The 18,073-nt window shown below is 43.9% G+C and overlaps 1 protein-coding gene across 5 annotated transcripts; it reads left to right on the plus strand.

Annotated features, from left to right (window-relative positions):
- Nucleotides 1-535: 535 nt before the first annotated feature.
- LOC102075194 (SERTA domain-containing protein 2) lies at nt 536-14,489 on the plus strand. 5 transcript variants are annotated; one of them, XM_074542251.1, is made up of 5 exons: nt 545-695; nt 2,195-2,301; nt 2,497-2,595; nt 3,596-3,714; nt 11,052-14,489. In XM_074542251.1, exon 5 carries the CDS (start codon nt 11,056-11,058, stop codon nt 11,905-11,907), a length of 852 nt encoding a protein of 283 aa, XP_074398352.1. In that variant the 5' UTR covers nt 545-695; nt 2,195-2,301; nt 2,497-2,595; nt 3,596-3,714; nt 11,052-11,055; the 3' UTR covers nt 11,908-14,489. The 5 variants fall into 5 exon arrangements, with proteins under 5 accessions (XP_074398349.1, XP_074398351.1, XP_074398352.1 ...); XM_074542252.1 differs by lacking the exon at nt 545-695 and adding an exon at nt 876-2,024; XM_074542250.1 differs by lacking the exon at nt 2,195-2,301 and having other exon boundaries at nt 542-695.
- Nucleotides 14,490-18,073: the final 3,584 nt, after the last annotated feature.

The raw sequence follows: 18,073 nt of genomic DNA on the forward strand, positions 1-18,073 counted from the left end.
TGTGCGCCTGGTTTCCCAACAGGCCTGGCACCGGGGCGTTGTAGGAACGCCACTCTGTAGAGGCCCTGGGCGTGCCTTTCACTGAAATTCGGTAGTTTTGGTCAGAGACGCACTGCGAGTTTATACAAAAAAAAAAGGGGGGGAGGAGCGGGGGTGGTTGTGGGCTTGGGCGCAGGCTGGCCGGTGGCTCTGAGGTGGTTTCACGGCGGCAGCAGCGGACGGAGCAGCGCGGTGCAGAACGGAGCCGAGCCCGGCGCGGCCGCTCCGCCATCCCCGGCAGCGCGGGCGGGGCCGCCCCCGGAGCGCCGCGCCGGGAACGCGGGACTCGGCGGCGCCCGCGCCCCCATTGGCCGAGCCCGCCGGGACGCCCCGCCCCCCTGGCTCTCCCGGCTCTCTCATTGGGCGCCGCCGCGGGACCAGCCGTAGCCCCGCCCTCCCGGCTGGCAGGCCAGTCAGAAAATGGTTGCCGGGCAGGTTGAAAGGGCCGCCGGCCAATGGGAGGGCGGGCAGCTGGCGCGCGCGGCGCACGCAGCGCCCCCCCGCGGGAGCCGCGGGCGGAGGGAAGGGCGGAGCGGAGGCTGCCGGGGCCCGGCGGGGGTGGCGCTGCCTCCGCCTCCTCCCGGCCCGAGTCCCAGCCCCGCCGAAGGGAGGGAGCGCGGCCGGCCGCGAACGAACGGGGCTTCCTCCGCTCCCAGGTGGGGCGCCGGGCGGGAGGCGGCGGGAGGGCGCGGGGCTGGCAGCCGCGGGCAGGGGGAGGGCGGCGGCGGTCGCGGGGTGACGGTGGGGCACGGCGGGAGGCCGAGGCGGGGGCGGCGAGAGCCCCGACGGGGCGGGGGGGCCCTGCCGGTGAGGGGCGGAGGGGCTGCCGGCGGTGCGGTGGGAGAGGAGGGGACAGCGGGGACAGGTGGAGCGCACGGCGGGCCCCGGGGCGGTGCGGTGCGGGGCGGACAGACGGCGGCCCCGGGGAGCCGGGCTGGGCGCGGGGGCAGAGCGGCGCCGGGCGCGGGTGCGGCAGCCCCGGGGAGCCGGGCTGGGCGCGGGGGGAGCGGCCGGAGCGCGGGCGGCGGTGGAAGTTGTTCGCGCAGTTATAATTAGCCCGGCCGGGGTCCGAGCGAGCCGGGCGGAGGGAGGAAGGGGGAGGAGTGTAACTTTTCGCAGCTCGGGAAGCCCAAGGTTGTCTCTGGTTACCGCTGCCCACGGCCGCGGCGGGGGCGGGACGGCCGCAGGAAGCACCGACGCTCCTTCCACAAAGGCCAAATGGTGGCAGGAGCCGCGGGAGGGCGGCAGGAAAGGGCTCCCCCTGAATCCCGGCCGCTCCATCCTGGCTCTGCTGATCGCTGCCGCTCGGTACTTGCGACCCATGGATAAGCTGCATTTTTAATAGCAGGTTTTGCTGGGTTTAATAAACGTGTGTTAGTCTGGGCTACGAGCAGGTGGATGGGACTGGAGGAGCGTAAGATTGGTCGCTGTGCATATTGCCGATTGAGCTCGCGAATAGGTGCAGTTAATAATTTCTGCCCTAGTTAGGCCTGGAATTTTTCGAACTGTGTTGGAATGCTCGTTTCTAAAAGCATAGGTGGGAGCCTTATGCGGTAGTTTTCCACTTTATTTTTGATGTGGCTAAAATTCCACAGTTCGGGCAGTTAACTGCAATGTGGGAAATTCCATTAACATTTAAATGATGCTGTAATTTCAAAATTCTAAAGTGACCCCTAAACACGTACTAGGAAGGGAAGACAGAAAGTAATCCACTAGAGATATAATTCATAGTGATTTGCAGCTACTGTGTCTTCTATAGTTGTTTTTTTTTCCTGACAGATTGTAAAAATTACACCTAATAACCTTACATTTTGTACTTCTTCCTGACGCTTAACACAGTGTGCCCAGAAATCATACAGGGCAAAAGTCAAAGCCTCCACAGTTACTTCTGCAGGAATCCTTTGAAGTATCTAATAAAGAAATTAAAATTGAAAACTTCTTGACTTCATCTCCTTCTAGCAAAATATTGGACTTCTAAACCACAAGTAACAGTACTGTATTTTTTATCCAGTGCTTCTAATTCTGTTGGGTTCGGGGTTTTTTACCTAAAGTGCTGAAATCTAAAACTTTTCAAGATTTTATCTTGCTTAGCGTTGTGAAGTTGTTTTAGCATTAAAGAATCCTAAAACTCTAAAACATGTGTTTTTATATTTAGTGTATAGAAAATGCAGTGACTGCACACATCTCCCTGTGACCTAACAAGTACACTTAAATGAACCTCAGTAGTGACCACCTGAAGTGCTGCTGTTTCAGAGCAAATAGGTTATGAATCTTCATTTATCTCTTTTTTGGGGTTTTTTTATTTTCTAATTATTTACAGATAGCGTGGATATCATTATACTGGGAAAGAAGTCAGCTTCGAGGAGGAGGGAGATGTTAATGTGTTTGTTGCTGTGGGTTAGGTTTGGTTTGCTGAGGTCACGGGCGTTTTACTGCTGTTTTACTGCATTTTTACAGTTCCGAGGTTCTGTAAGCGGAGGAGCCCTTTGCTAGCATCAGGCTATGAGTTGCTATGTAAGATGAACTGTAGGCGTTTACTTGCCCGTCTGTCTGAATGTAAGATTGCCTTTCACTATGTATTATTTTAAGATTTGTGCAATAATGTGTGAACTCTGGGTTTTTGCTCACCACGGGCTGTGTTGTGCAGCCGGTGCTGATCCTTGCTCCTGCGGTGCATTTGTGATTTGTGCTTTGCCGTAGCTGGGTCAGGTGTCTGTGTGTGTGATGTGCACAAACCGGCACGTCACATCCACTGCTGCCTGCGGGCTCTGCGCCCCTGCAAGGCCTTCCATCCTTGGAATTTGGAACTGTTTGGTGCTCCAGGTGGAGGGGAGACCTCAAGAGCATGGATCGTGCCATTCCCTCCACACTTCCCAGCCTAGCCCGTAGTTTACTGTCACTTCAGCCTGCTCACGTTTCCCAGTTATGCCTTGAGCTAATCCATGATTTAGTCCATGTGGTCTCTTGCCATACTGCAGATGTTGCTATATCAGGGGTTTGGTGGAACTGCTGCCACATTGAACATTAGACACAATCACAGGACACCTTGTCAACTGCCTTCTCATACTGGTTTTATGTATGCTGAAGAAGAGGAAAGCTGGAGAATTAAATAAAAATCTAACTGCTTTTGCAGCCTGTAAGTGTTAGGGGATAATTGTGAAATGTAGTTCTTCACAATGCATGGTATTCTCTCTCCTGATTATGTAATTTTGGAGATGACTGCAATTGTAAATTAGTGTTCAATAACCTGAGGAAGTAGCAGTGCAAGTCCTTATCCTAAAGCCTAATGCTCAGAGGATCAGCATTCTGCAATACTCATTTACAAAATATAATTTCCACATTTTATGTGTTCACAGGTAAAACTGTTAGGTCCTCTTATTTCAGTGTATTTGTGAATTTTAGGGGGTTTAACCCACATTGATCTGCTTCAATAGAATTTACCACAAATAATTTTAAAATTTGTATTGAATTGTGTACTTAATGCTTCTGGTTAAAAAAATAAAAACCACCACATAGTAATTAAATACTCTGATTTTGTTTTGTTTTTCCTCTTAAGTTGCCTCATCCTACCTCGGTGGATGGCTTGGCCTCTGGGATAGTCCAAGACTCTTGGATGACCACGCTTTATGCAAAATCCAGAATCTTCCTGCCTGGACTCCTCTCTGTTTTCTAAGGGTAACTACTTTGTATGTTTTTATGAAATTGTATCTTATGTGCATAGGACATGTTCTGATAATGGGCTGCAGATGTTATATGTGGATTAGAATGGTAAACTGAAATATGTCTTTTAAAAATGAGATATATAATATAAACTGAGGTAAAAACTTTGGTTTGAGTATTCTGAATTTCCTTGATAAGGAGGGAATTATTACAGTTCAATAAAACATTGCTTTAAGATCACATTCTTATTGGAAATTACTTAACTAAGATGTCACTCTTATGGTAAGATCCACTCTTCAGCTGCTAAAATTGAGTGTTGCAGTTCTGTCTTTTGAGAAGGATACTGAAGTAAAGTTGTGTACTACAAGAGAAAATTCAATGATTTCTGATATGGTTATTGAAAGAATAAATGCACAGTCTTCTATCAGGAAAAGAGCTTTTTTTCTTGTTTGTTTTCACTGTTAGGTCCAGTTTTTTCTGTTAAAAGTATGGGCATGCCAATTTTTAACATTTAATAAGCTGTAACTTCCTTTATTAGCAGATCTTTTAGATCACTGTAGCCCTAAAAGGTGTGTCAGTGTTATGTAGGGGAATGCATCTCGTATCTATGTTGGAAGCAAATGTGGGATTGAGAACTGTTAGTTGACTAGAACAAGCTGTGAAGAGGTCTGGCATTGCATTTACAGCTGTAATGATCTTTTGTTTCTCCAGTGAAATGCTTTGGTGGAACCATGGTGGTTTGGTTCTTGTTGTTTCCTTTATGAGTCTTAGGTTCTCATTTAATTATAGTTTAGTTTTACTATGGGTGTTTCTAGGTTTAGTAACTCTTGATTATGTATTAGCTTTTGCCAACTACTATTGATTCTTAGTTTAAATTATTCCAGGCCCTTCTTCCACTAAAAAAAAATGAATCCACCCAAAATGCCTTGCTAAACACACTCCCATTGAAAATACACACATGAGATTTATTAATAAATGTAGAACAAGATACACAAGTGGCAGGCAAGAGTGATAGTGGCTTAGTTTGGGGTTTTTTATGGGTGGAAGTTTCTCTCTACTGAGCACTGGAACCCACTTGTTGTAGCTGTGGAAGGTACAGATCCTAACAGAGTTCCTTTTTCGGAGGGAAATGCCATGCTCTGAAACTCAGCTGCCACAGTTTGTAAAGCAAAGCTCTTATCAGTGCTTTGTGAAATGAAATGGGAGTAAGGAACTTAGAAAGATGTCCTTAAGTGCAGGAATTTTCCAGATCTCAGTAGACATAACATAAACAGGTTGTTGTGGGGGGTTTCAGACTGACTTCTAAATCAAAGTAAAACTTCTTTCCAAGTGCTTCCTAAACATCATTTCAGCTCCTAAAATATTTGTGTATGACACAGGTTTATTTTCCACTTCCACACATAGTCAATGACAGTGGGAAAATTATTAATTCCAGAATAATTCTGTACTAAACTCAGTCTCCCTCTCATTCCTTTCCTGTACCTAATGAATGCTATTCAGCCTAGTGTTACTTTCAAAATATGGGGAAATCCTTAGGTGTGGGGTTTTTTCTGTTTTGTTTGCAGAGTTGTTGTGTGTGTGTTTGTTTTGGGTTTGTTTGTTGTTTTTGCTGGGGTTTCTTGAGTCTGAACAGTAGCATATCTTAGTCCTGTGTTCCAGTTCTTTGTACCAGACTGTGGGTGTGTTGTAGGTCAGGATTTGTTGACCAAAAAGTTGACATGAAGTCTTCTTTCTTTGAGCAGCCATTTTCTGGTGATTTCTGACTGCTGTGGAGAAGCTGTTGCATAGGAGTTTAGGTATGGGAGTGAGCTGGTAGGACTGCACTCCTCCCTGTGTGCACACTTTTAGTCACTTGTGCCTTCTCCAGCAGTTACTCATCTTGGATAAACTGGGGCAGGGCTGAGGGGGGTGGGGAGGCAATGGACTTGAACACACTTCTGTATCTTTGGAAGCATCTTCAGGTCTAAACTTTTTCCATTTGGTGTTTCCTAAGGCATTTAGTCCTTCCCTCATTGCTCAGGGTAGCAGGCAAGATGTAGTGTGGGGATCTCCAGCTCAGAGATGTTCTGTGTGCTCTGACAGCTTACACTGTTATGTAAGGCATGTCCAAGTGATCAGCACTAAGCCTGGATGGGAGGAAGGGATTTGTGCTGTGTCTGTTAACTGCACCTTCAGCCTTTCCATTTCCTTGTGCACTTTCTACTACGTGAAATACCAACAGCCAGTCCAGCGCTTAATTAAATCTGCTTGTGAAGTTGTGTTGCCTAAAAATGTGTGTCAGGTAGGGGAAGGATTATCATTAAAAATGGTGTACAGCATACATCAAATAATTCTGGGGAACAGCTGTAGCTGTTGGGGTGTTTGTCTTCCTTTGCCCTTCTGCAGATGGATGTGTGCTTGTGAGATGTGTCCATGGAAAGAGGGGAAAGCAGAGCACCAGGTTATCAGCCAGCCTTGGCCAGTCCCTAACACAAATCTACAGCCCAGAGAGTCTGTCTGTCTTTACCCTTACATGGTTTCTATAGTTACAAGACAGAGGAGACTTTGAAAGGGAATTGCCCAAATTACAATAGCAAGGAGTCTCTTAATTTTGATTCTAATACCTAAGTTACGTTACTGCAAACTGGACAGGCAGCTTTCACTCATGAGGTGCTTACACACCTGCAAAGCTGGTAGTTTTGTCCTGTAAGAAAAAGTAGTATTTCAAAATTTGAGGCAATCTTGTTCTGAAAAATACAGCAGTGTGGCTGTAGAGAAAGGATCAAGCAAGTTTGAATTTAGTAATACTCTAAAAAGAAAAGCTATAAGGTACCACTGTGAATTCAGTTATCTTTACCTGGATCGTAAATGCCAGGTACAAGGCCAGATACTTTATTGATGATCTTGCTATTTAAACATATTTAGTGGTAGATAAATAACTGTTGTGTAGTTTAATACAGTGCATGAGAAGTTTGTGTTCAGACAATACTAACCGTGGCAATTCTGTTTCATACACTCATTTTTAAGCTCTTCCCTACTAAAAATTAAAGCTCTGTGAGGTCCTAAGTTCTAAACATTGTTTAACTTTTTAGTTCTCCCTCATATTCCAAAAAAGTTTTTAAGTAGTAGTTTGCCCAGCTATAAGTAATTGAGGGTTTTCACATGTTGCTTTATTCCTTGAGAGTGTTCCCAGCTGTACTTGAGCCATGTGTCAGTGGCAGCTGCACTGTCAGGCCGTGTGACAGATGGAGCTGAAATGGTGGCACGGGCCCTGCATTGTCCACAACACGTTGCAATGTGAATTTTTCTTGGTAGCCTGGAATGTTTCTTCTGAGTAGCTGCGCCCTGACCAGGCCTGTTTGTTTGGTATTGTGTGGATTTGCCAACCAGGGACGTGATTCCTCCCTCCCAAGTTTTTTCAAACCCTGGTATGGTGTAGGATTACAGTGCTTGGGTGCTTCTTCCCATCTTAGCAGGGAGGAGTTGCAGTGAAATGTCCTCCATGGAGGACTGGAAGGAACTGGGGAACATGCTGAATTTCTAGATTCCATTGTAGTTCAGTGATGTGAATAGAGAGTTTGGTGCTCCCAAATACTGAGTTCACTTTGCTTCCTTTTCTCCCTGTCTGAAAAATTATTTTCATTAAAAAATTCTGCCATAAACGGGCTGTGGCTCAGTTTGCATTGCTATAATGGGAGAGGATGAGAAGATGCCAGGAAAAAAGTTGAGATGTGTTGCTCCTTATTGTTTCTGTGTTTTTCATGACAAAAGATTTTAAAATAGATCATCTGAAGAGAAAAAAAATGTTGTGGAACTTTTTCAAGTTCAAGAAGAGGGTGACTTAGAGTTTGCTGCTTTTATAATTGAACAGCTATGTGAGGACCTTACATTTGAAGTTGGCATAAACTTTTCATTTTTATTTCGTTTATTTACTTACAAATCACAGAGTTATCAGATTGGCACATCCCAAAATCCTGTTAGTTGACCCAGTTTTGTGTGATGTGAGTAGGTTCCTGGAATTAGGCTGGAGTGAGGAGAGTGCAGTTTTTGGAGACTGCTCTAGTGTGCCCAGATTGTGCTGCTCTGAGCTGACACTGCTCCTCTCTGAGCAGCAACTGGGGATTTATGTGTGCACGGCTGCTTGTTTGCCTCACCACCAAAAACTGAAGTGGGATAAGCATTGCATAATTAAATAATGCCATCAGCATCTTCTGCTGCAAAGTAATGCTGTGAAAGAGAGCATCTGACTCTGAATTTTGGGTTCGGGATGAGGTGTCAATGGCAGTGCTACAGCAGAACAAGGTACTTAAAAATACACAAGTGTGTTAAGGATCTGATCCCATCAGAAATTCTTGTGTTAGAAAGTAAAGCAAAAGGCCTGATAAAATGTAGATTAGCTGCTAACAAAGGGGCTTTGTGTCTTTTGTAGGTCAGCAGCTGAGTGTGTTTGACAAGAACTGAAATTTAATGTCTCCTGTAGCAACCATGACACCAGTCATTTTAAAATCCACTGTACCAATGGTACTCTGGTTTTTATTAGCCTTTTACAAATTTTTGTGTAACCTCTGAAGTCGTCTTGCTCCTGGAGGGGAGAGTAGAGGATCCTTCATGTTAGGAAATAAATCAATGTTAGACAGAATTTCTAAAATGTAAGGTAGTATTATGTTTGTTTATTTTAAAAACACATCTTGGGAGTGGGAAGTATGTTAAGTAGAAACATTTTGAAGTTGGAGCAAATAGTGTTTCTTGCACTTCATTTTCATAGTCAAGTGCTGTCATGCTCAAGCATTGTTTCATGTTTGTAAAATGCTCTGGGACAAATTTTATGAAGGAAATTTGAGGAATAAAAAGGGGGTGTCTGCCTATACGAGCATGAAGTATTTAGTCTAACAAGACTACTGTTTGAATTGAGAAGTAAAACATGTCATATTAAGTTGTTTCTGTGAAATTATACATCCTTGCATGTCATAGTCTGCTTGCTTACAGAATTTAAATACTAGCAAATTTTTGAGATGTTAGGAATTAACATCATTTTTATAATTCAAAGAGATAAGAATAGTATGTCCTGTGTGTCTAACAAAGTATAAATGTGTATTTTAAAAATATATTAAGAGCAGTAAATTATCAAAACCAAGCATTCTGAATGTGTGATATGTCAGAATTGCTGTTTCCTGTGTGGTCATATCTTCATTCCCTTATGGGTGTAAATTTTGGTCTGTTTAATTAATTGAGAGGAAAAGAAACAAACCCCACTAGTGTGCAGTGTATGGGAATGATGGTGCTTAGTGAATGAAGAGCTGTTTTGTTGCATAACTTTTGTTCTTACAGTGATGCTGTGAGGTAATGCTTGAGGTAGTACACAACATTTAAATGCTACTTGAATGGAGAGTTCTCAATTTTATTGTGAGTTTATGATTTGCATAAATTGTTTCCACTACGACAGTCGGTATATTTATCTGTAGTCTACTTGTACCACATAAATGTGATTTTCCATAGATTGTGTCAAAAATTAGCAGTTACTGACAGCGTTGTCAGTAGTTTGAGGATCCTTCAGACACACACATTGCCTCCCCAGAATGCTTTTATATTTTCTGCCTGGACTTTGTACCCATATTTGTTCTGATTTTGTTGTAATGGAGTGCTCGGTACTGGCTGGGTCTGTTTGCTCTTAATGGGCTGCTGGAGTGGGAGAGGGATACATGATCGGTGTGGGATGATGACCCAGCTGAGCAGGTACACCACTTCCAGACACCTTCTGGTTTTTAAAGAGATTCAGCTCCTGCTCTGGCACTTCAGCAGAAAACTTCAGAGAAAAACAGAGTTCCAAAGTTAAAAAGTTGCAGAAGTGGTAGGATTACAAGTAATTAAAAGTTTGTTGCTGTTTCAAGAGTGAAGATAGACCAGGCTGCTCCCTGCTAAGTAAAAATGCAGTCCTAGGACAAATTGAATTTTGTCCAGACATGTCCTTAAAAGAGCAGAAAGTGTTTACTATTGAGAAGTGTGACACCTAAAGTCCTGCAGCAGCTGTTTTCTCTCATGGGTCTTGCTGAGGAGGATGCACTGCTTGCTTGCTCTGTTTCTCCAGAGGAGCAGAGTTCTCCAAAGCCTTGTCTGGGCAGATGGGCATAGCCATGGAGCCCTGCAGATCTGGAGAAACCCTGAAAGTAAAAGAGGCTTTCTTCTGCTGCCTTCTCCTTGTGCCCAAAAGTCCAGCAAGAGGCGAGCAGCTGGCAGCTGCAGCCATCAGCTGAGCTGTGCTGGCAGCACCCAGTGCTCACATGAAAAGGAAGTTGGGAGGCCCTCAGCAGCATGCAGGGTCTGGATCACTGTGCATGAAGGATCTGCCACCGGTGTCTAATTCATGATTGCTTAATTTTTTTAATAGTTTGGGAACAAGGTGTCTGTATTCATGGACACTTTAGGATGTGTGTAACTAAGATTTTACCAGTGTTTTCTGTGCAGAGTACACTCCTTTTCTGTGTTTATATGAGTGATTGCATAGGGCTTGTTGTCCCTAATAAAACTCTTTAGACTTGGGATGGTAATTGCAAAGTACCCAAGCAGGTATTTGGATTTTAGATCTGTGTGTACGGGTTTTTTTACCACATTGTTCTAGACCTACTGTATTTCAGGGCAAGAGCACACAAAGCAGAATGAAAGCAACTAAATTCTATTTTTTTCCCTTCCCAAATGCTATTTGATAGAACATCCTGCCTGATGTTCTTAGTGTGAAGTCAGTGGCAGGTTGTGAACCCATTGTGTATCTGTGAGCTCAGTGGCCCAGCCAGATTTCCTCCCACATTTAACCAAACTACCAAGATGTGGAATGGATATAAGGATCCCATGGGAGGCCCTGATGTTGGTCTTGCTGTAAAACAATTGTGGGTCACCAAATGAAAAAAGGGAAGAATCAGCCCTACATAAAACTCTATATATGTTCTATGTATTTTCTCAGAGATGTTAGAGCAAGACATTAGAATGGCTTAATGAGATCAAAATGGGTGTTGAAAACTAGCTTGAAATCTTACCTGCTGTACCCAGGAATGAATGTTAAAATGGAAATGATTAAATATTCTGTCATTTGATCCTTAATACAAGCATCTATTTTATTTCGTGTGGATAGTCAGATATACTTAGAAGTATATAGCTTTATAAAAAAAGAGTTAGTATATTTCTTCCATGTTTTCTGTTTAGGAAAAAAGTTGCCATGAAACAATATAGCTGGAAAGTGCCTCTTTTCAGTGGAAGTACTATTACCTCTTGATGTTCTGTGACATCAAAAGTCTCAGCTAACCAGTACATTGTACACTAGAGGGTTTTCAGAATTGTCTGTTGGGCCTGCCCAAGGTTAACTCAGGATTTTTGTCTTGCAGGTTCATGTTGGGGAGAGGCCTAAAGCGCAAGCTGAGTGACTATGAGGAGAGCATGGCTGGTCTCTCGAGTGCCTTTGACTCCAGCCGAGGTCTGTCCTACCCCCTCAAGAGGCAGCTGGTGCTCAACATGTGCCTCACCAAGCTGCAGACGTACAAAATGCTGGTGGAGCCCAACCTGCACCGCTCCGTGCTCATCGCCAACACCGTGCGCCAGATCCAGGAGGAGATGAGGCAGGAGAGCAGCCAGCAGCCAGTGAGCATCTGCCCTGGCATTGCTCCTGCTGCTCACAGCTACCCAGGGATGGAGGCCCCTGGCATCTCCCTGCAGCTGCCCGCAGGTGTTGGTCAGCAGGAGTCCCACTGCTGTGAGCTGCGCTCCGTGGAGGACCCCATCGAGAGCAGCCTGCTGATCGTGTCAGATGATGACATGTCATCTGCTATTTCATCTATTCTGAAGGATTTAGACTTTGTGGAAGATATCAGCCCACCTACCTGTCTGGTTCCTACTGGAGATGACCAGCCAAAGTTTCCAGAAAATACTGGTCTGAAACTAGAAGATGACAGGCAGGATTTGAAGGGAGCTGAATGTGTGTTTGGTTCCTTTGAGATTTCAAATTCAACCAGTTACTTGAAGGATTTGGCAATAGATGACATATTTGAAGATATTGACACTTCAATGTATGATTCAGACTTTTGTTGCCCTCCCCTGATGCCGCCCAGATCACCATCTCTTGCTACAGAAGAACCATTGAAAACCTTCCCATCTTGTAATTCTTCTTCAGCAAACAACATTCAGATATGCAGAACAGATCTGAGTGAGTTGGACCACATCATGGAAATTCTCGTTGGATCCTGATACTTGTTTTACCCAAAGATACTTTTAGACTGCCACTTGCATTTGGTTTCAGGATAAAAGCCACTGGAATAGTTGTAAAGAATTCTTTTAAAAGCAAACTAAATAATAATTTGTCCATAGTAGAATTTTCTAAATAATTCCAAAACTCACAAACCAAAAAAGTGGCAGATTTTAAAAAAGAAAAAATTATTTATCAGAACTGTGCAATCATCATTTTCCTTCCAGGGTGTATGTGGAACAATGGGCACATACCCTCATCACCCCTCATGCCTCTTTCAATAAACTTTTTTATGTGCAATTTTTAATTTGACAGAAGAATTTACATGCAAAGCAAATTTCATATGAGGTGATCTTTTACAAAGCCTCCACTTTATTTTTAATATCAGAGTCTATGCCAAGCTGGCATCTGTCAAGTTGCAGAGTTAGATTGTGTGGATTGCAGACACGTTCTTAGAGATGGGTATATTTTAAAAATGAGACACGCTTTGCTTTCTTTTGGTCAGAAAAGCAGATCAAGACACTTACCAACAAAGTCTCTTGCATTTTCTAAAGCATTCAGAACTATTTATTTTTGTAAATTTTATAGTCTTTCTACATTTTACTACGTTATTTCATCATAGTTCAAATATAATGGACTTCTAGTTGGATGTGTTTAGCACTACCTCTGAGCTGAAATGCTTTAACTCTTTCCAGTGCTTCATCTGAGACTGCAAATCTTTTTGTTTCTGTTTCTTTCTGGGGGAAAGTACTTCTAACTCATTAAGTTGATCCTTTGACAGTGACCTAGCTGATTTGTGAAATCAAGGGTATTCAATGTTTAAAAGCTTTTAAGTATTTACAAATTAATTTATATGTAGATTGTGCAATTTAACATTTTTCTGTCAGTATTATGTGCTTAGATTTTGAATAATCTTGGCGTTCTTTAAATTAAAATTTACTATGTACAGGTAGCTTTTTATTCTCTTTTGGAAAACACTGTCCTTCAACCCTGCTTTCACTACAGATTTTAAGATGATTTTTTTATGTGCAATATTATTTAAAGAGATACACATTTTTATATACCTGGCATTGGTGGGAAGAAACGCTTCAAACTTACAACCTCTAGCACCTTTGGAGGATACTCACTCAGCCAACATTTCTGCATCCTTTGAGAAGCCAAGCTGAGAGCACTGAGAACACATCACCCTGTGCTGGGACAGCCCTGGGGACCCCCCCACTGCTGGGGGCTCTGGGCTTTATCTGGTTTTCCATCAGGCAGGTTGGGTTCTGTGTTTCAGCCTGAACCGAGGGCTAGATCGATCCCTGTTATCGTCTTCTGAGTTTCACACTTGCACATTGCTTTTTGGGTTGGATTTTGTTTTTATTTTTTCCTTCTTTTTTTTTAATTATAAAACTTTTACTTTGTTCTTGAAAGCTGCGGCACCTATCTTGGAAACTTGCAGTTGTAAAACCTTTGCTACGGTTTGTTGTATTTTTTGGGGTTTTGTTGTTCTGCTGAGACTTTTTATGAGCGGAGTGTCGGCAGAGGGAAAAAATGTTGCCTGTGTGTTGCATCTCACCGAAGTTGAAATCCTGGCCCTGTTGAAGGGGCCAGGGTGTCACCTGGTATTTCTAGTCTTAACTGATGCTGTGGCACACCTGCCTTGTGCAGAGATCTCCATTTTTTACTGTGACTCTCTTGGTTAACAGTTAGCTGCCGACAGAATTTGGTATCCCAGGCCAATGGAGAACCATTTCAGGTCACATCCTCGCAGCCATCTGGGTTGTTCAGCAACTGAAGGGTATAAATGTATTTATATGCATATATTGTATTGATTCTAATATAAAACTTCTGATCTAAAGCATTTTGAATTGCTGGATAAAGGGATTTGTTTGAAGAGTGTATAACTAGTTCTTGAAGAAGTACAGCTTCAGAATGTACACAGATTGTGCATTGTGTATAGACTACTCTGGCTTTTCCTCAGCCTCTACTTTTGTATTAAAAATATGACTGAATAAATCCTTGAAATATTAAGGGCCTTCTGCACTGTGATGAAACAGAGATGCGGTTAAAAATGTCTTTAAATTCAGTGATGAGGGATAAAATAAAAAGACTGCATCTAATCTCTTTTTGCATTTGAAAATATGGAATGTTACTATGCAGTAAAGATATTTTGGTATGAAAATTGTATCATATAGCAAATAGTGAACGCTTAATAAATCCACTTACCTTGCAGTCTCTACAGAAACAGAAGACAACTTGCTTTTCAACATTTATGTACTAAAGTTTTTTGTATACTGCAGCAAAAGATTTAATTGTTGGTAGATCTTTTATCAACAATTCAAAATGCAATTTTGTACAAGTCCTGGCTACAGAGCTCTGTTTCTAATTGGTTGCTTGTGTCACAGTGCCAAGACCATGAGCTGGTGTGTAATGCAGTTCGGTTATGTTTGGAATTATGTGCAAAGGGAAGTTTAATTTTTAAATATGCACAAATTAATTTTAAAATCCTTCCATGTAAAATGAAGTTAGAGGCTAGTTGTGGTGGACCTATTTATTGTATGTTTGGAAATAAAAGCCACAGTTTTGCATTTAAACCAGTTATATTTTGGAGCCTTTGGTATGTGACTGTTTTAAAAACAAAGCATAAAAAAAAAATCTATGGCACCCTGCCACCTTTTCTTTGGTCTTTCACTCACAAAGACATAGCATTTTCCCAAGGCATTTGAATCTTTTTTTCCTTCTCCACTTGCCTCCTCTCCCCCATCCTGTGTCCCTAGAAATAATAAACACCTTACAGACCTGTACAGAAATAATTACCAATCCCAGGCCCCATAACAGGGTTCCACATGAGGTTTCCACGTACCCTGAAGGATGTATTCCTTTAGGGAAGCACCACAGCTTGAGCTGGGCACCTCCAAAGAGGGACTGTGAACACTGAAATTCCTGGGCAGTTATGCCTGTAACAATAATAATTCAGATTATTAATAAGGTCTGGGGGTCTTCATGGTGTTTGCTCCATTGCTCAGTGGTCATGGCCTTACGCAGCATCTCATCCTCCCAGTTTGGAATTTGGAATCTTCTAATAATGTTACACTCATTGACCACAATCCATAGGTTTTCTCTACTTCAGCTATTGATTCCTAAGCTGCAGCTTTGCTTGGCTCTTGGGTTTTCACTGAAAAGCACTACACCCTCACAAAGGGGTTTGTAACCAAAGCAGGGATGGCCCACAGGGCCTTTTCCAGCTGGTGGGGCAGGGGCATTCCTGTTGGGAAGAGGTGACACAGGATTTTGGCACTGAGCTGTCCTCTGGGCTCTGTCTCCAGTGCCCTGTGAGGGTCCCCAGACCCTGCAGCTCTTGTGTCCCTTCAGGGGCTGCTGTGCCTCAGAGCAAGTGTCACATACAAGTGTCCTTGACACACATAGTGGTGGCTCTTCAGGCTGGACCAAAGCCCTGCCTCTCTGGGATGGTGAAAGGCTGCTTGTAAAATCAAACCAGCAGCTTCAGGTTTAGAGTTTTCCCTCTAAAAAACTCCTCCTCTATCCTCTTCCTATTTTGGACCTCTAAGATCCTGACCCTTCTGCAATGAACTTTTAAGGTTTGAATTGAGGCACCATCACCACTTCCCCTCATTTTTAAGTGTTTAAATAGAGATGAACCTCTTAAGGTTCATCTTGACATCAAGCTCCTCCATTTTAAGGGGAAACATGTTTATAACATATAGATGTAGGCATAACTTTCACTGATGAGACTGCCTGTGGTGGTTTGACCAGGAAGGAGTGGGAATTCTGGGATGCTGTGGTCAAACATGACACTGCCCTGGGTGCTGCTTACAGAATTCCCCTTCCCCTTGCCATGGAGCTGCTGCCCACAGTGTGCAGAGCCCGGGTGTAGAAGGAGCTGCTCGCAAATCCAGTGCTGTGCCCACCAGTGCCATCAGCTCCTGGAGTGACTCATTGCTGAGGAAGCTGCTGTGGATGCTGCAGCACAGAGCTCAGCCTGTGCCTGTGGCAGCAGAAAACGCTGCCTTTCAAGGGTGTGCTGCAGTTCAGTGCTTTAAGGAAATATTTTTGGAGCTTTCAGTGGTGTAGGCTTTCATACATTGATTTTAGCCACGCTGAAAGGTCTGAACTTATGGCATTCAGAGCAGCCTCAAAGAGCTGCTGGGCAGGGCTGGGTGCTGCCCAGGTGCTCTGTCCAGCTCTGTGATCTGTCTGCTAGAAGGGACACTTTAAAAAACTAATTTTCCAGCACAATCAACAACAAAATACACAAAATTAAATAGCTTACCCATTAGTTCTGGGAGGAAGATGAGTTATAAATTAGCAGCAAAACTAATTTTGAGCTGTTTAAAGTCAGTGTTAGAAGTGAGGCATTAAGCCCTGAAGTGTGTCTGTAGGAAAAGTAGAAGTTTGGGGAAGCTGGAGGATTTTTGGCATTTCAGGATTTGCCCAGCATTCACAGGCATCTCGCCTTGAGTGAAAAAAGCAAAATATGTTGCAACTTCATTCCATACATTTTTCCCTCATCAGGGCCTGCTTATCCCACCCAGCAGAGCTCTAAGCCAGGCTGGCTGTGCTCTGGCATCCAAGCTGTGCTGTGGGAGGCAGTTTAGGAGCTTCTCAGACATATTTCAATAGAAGGAGCAAAAACTTTTTCTCTCTTGAATCTTCCAGAGGGGATCTGGAAAGTTAAACTTGGATCCACAGGGAACTTTGGGAGTTCACTTAATTTGCAGGTAGCCCAGTTTTGGCCAAATTCCTTTTGCAGTGTTAACTGGAGTAGGATACTCCAGGAAGTCCCATTTTTTAAACTATTAAAGCTGATCTTCATTATTCAAAAATACCAGAGTGCTTTTATATCCTGAAATGACCTTGCATTTTGAAAAAAAATCTTTAAAAATTTTTTTTTTAATTTGTTTTTCACTCCATCTTCTGCATATGCAACTTATAGTATGGTTAGAAATCATTCTGGAGTCTGACTGTCCCCCCTCTTTTTCTTGACTCTTTTAAAAAATAGTATATTAATTAAATTCCACATTTTATAATGTGCATTGAGAAATTTTCAGTCTTTGAACTACGGTGAAGTTGGTTTGAGAGGGTTTTGTCTGAAGAATGTTTACAGCATTCCTTCCACAAAGGAATTTGTAATTTCAGTAATTACACTGCTGATTGGAACTTTGTAAAACTGTTCTGTGGGTATATTTTCCCTCTAATCCCAGCTGAAGAAAGAGGCATTCCTGTCCAAAACTCCTCTCATTATCCCCTTTTAAAAATCCTTAGCAAATGTCAGGAGCCTGCAGTGTTTGCTTTCCACAAACACAGAGTACAGTGACACGTTCAGTTCATCAGAACTCGGGATGTCACAGCTGAGAGCTCAGAACTCAGGTTAGAAATGGTGAAATTTGGAGCTTTAAATGTGCTGAGGTACAAAGTGATATTAACTCTGCGTGCCACTTCCAGAGCACAGACACTGGGTGCCCCTGGTGTCCCCTTTGGGGACACAGTGTTTGCTAACACTTTGGGGACACAGCGAGTGCTGGCACTCTGGGGACATGGTGTGTGCTGGGACCTTTGAGGACACAGCCTGAGCTGGCACTTTGGGGACACTGTGTGTGCTGGTATTTAGGGGACATGGTGTGTTCTGGCGCTTTGGAGACATAGCCTGTGCTGGCACTCTGGGGACAGCCTGTGCTGGCATCTTTGGGAACATGGAGTGTGCTGGCACTCTGGGGACATGGTGTGTGCTGGCACTTTGGAGACATGGTGTGTGCTGGGACCTTTGAGGACATGAAGTGTGCTGGCACTTTGAGGACACAGCCTGAGCTGGCACTCTGGGGACACTGTGTGTGCTGGCCTGTGGGGACACAGGCAGTGCTGTCCCTTTGGTGACACAGGCAGTGCTGGCACTCTGGGGACACAGGCAGTGCTGTCCCTTTGGTGACACAGGCAGTGCTGGCACTCTGGGGACACAGCCTGTGCTGACACTTTGGTGACACAGGCAGTGCTGGCACCTTTGTGGACACAGTGTATGCTGTCCCTTTGGTGACACAGGCAGTGCTGCCCTTGGTGACACAGGCAGTGCTGGCACCCGGGCAGGCTGCCAGGCCAGCGGCAGGGACAGCAGCAGGGCCAGCAGCAGTGACAGCAGTGACAGCAGCAGGGACAGCAGCAGGGACAGCA

Source organism: Zonotrichia albicollis, chromosome 6, assembly GCF_047830755.1.
Source record: "Zonotrichia albicollis isolate bZonAlb1 chromosome 6, bZonAlb1.hap1, whole genome shotgun sequence".
NCBI lineage: Eukaryota > Metazoa > Chordata > Aves > Passeriformes > Passerellidae > Zonotrichia > Zonotrichia albicollis.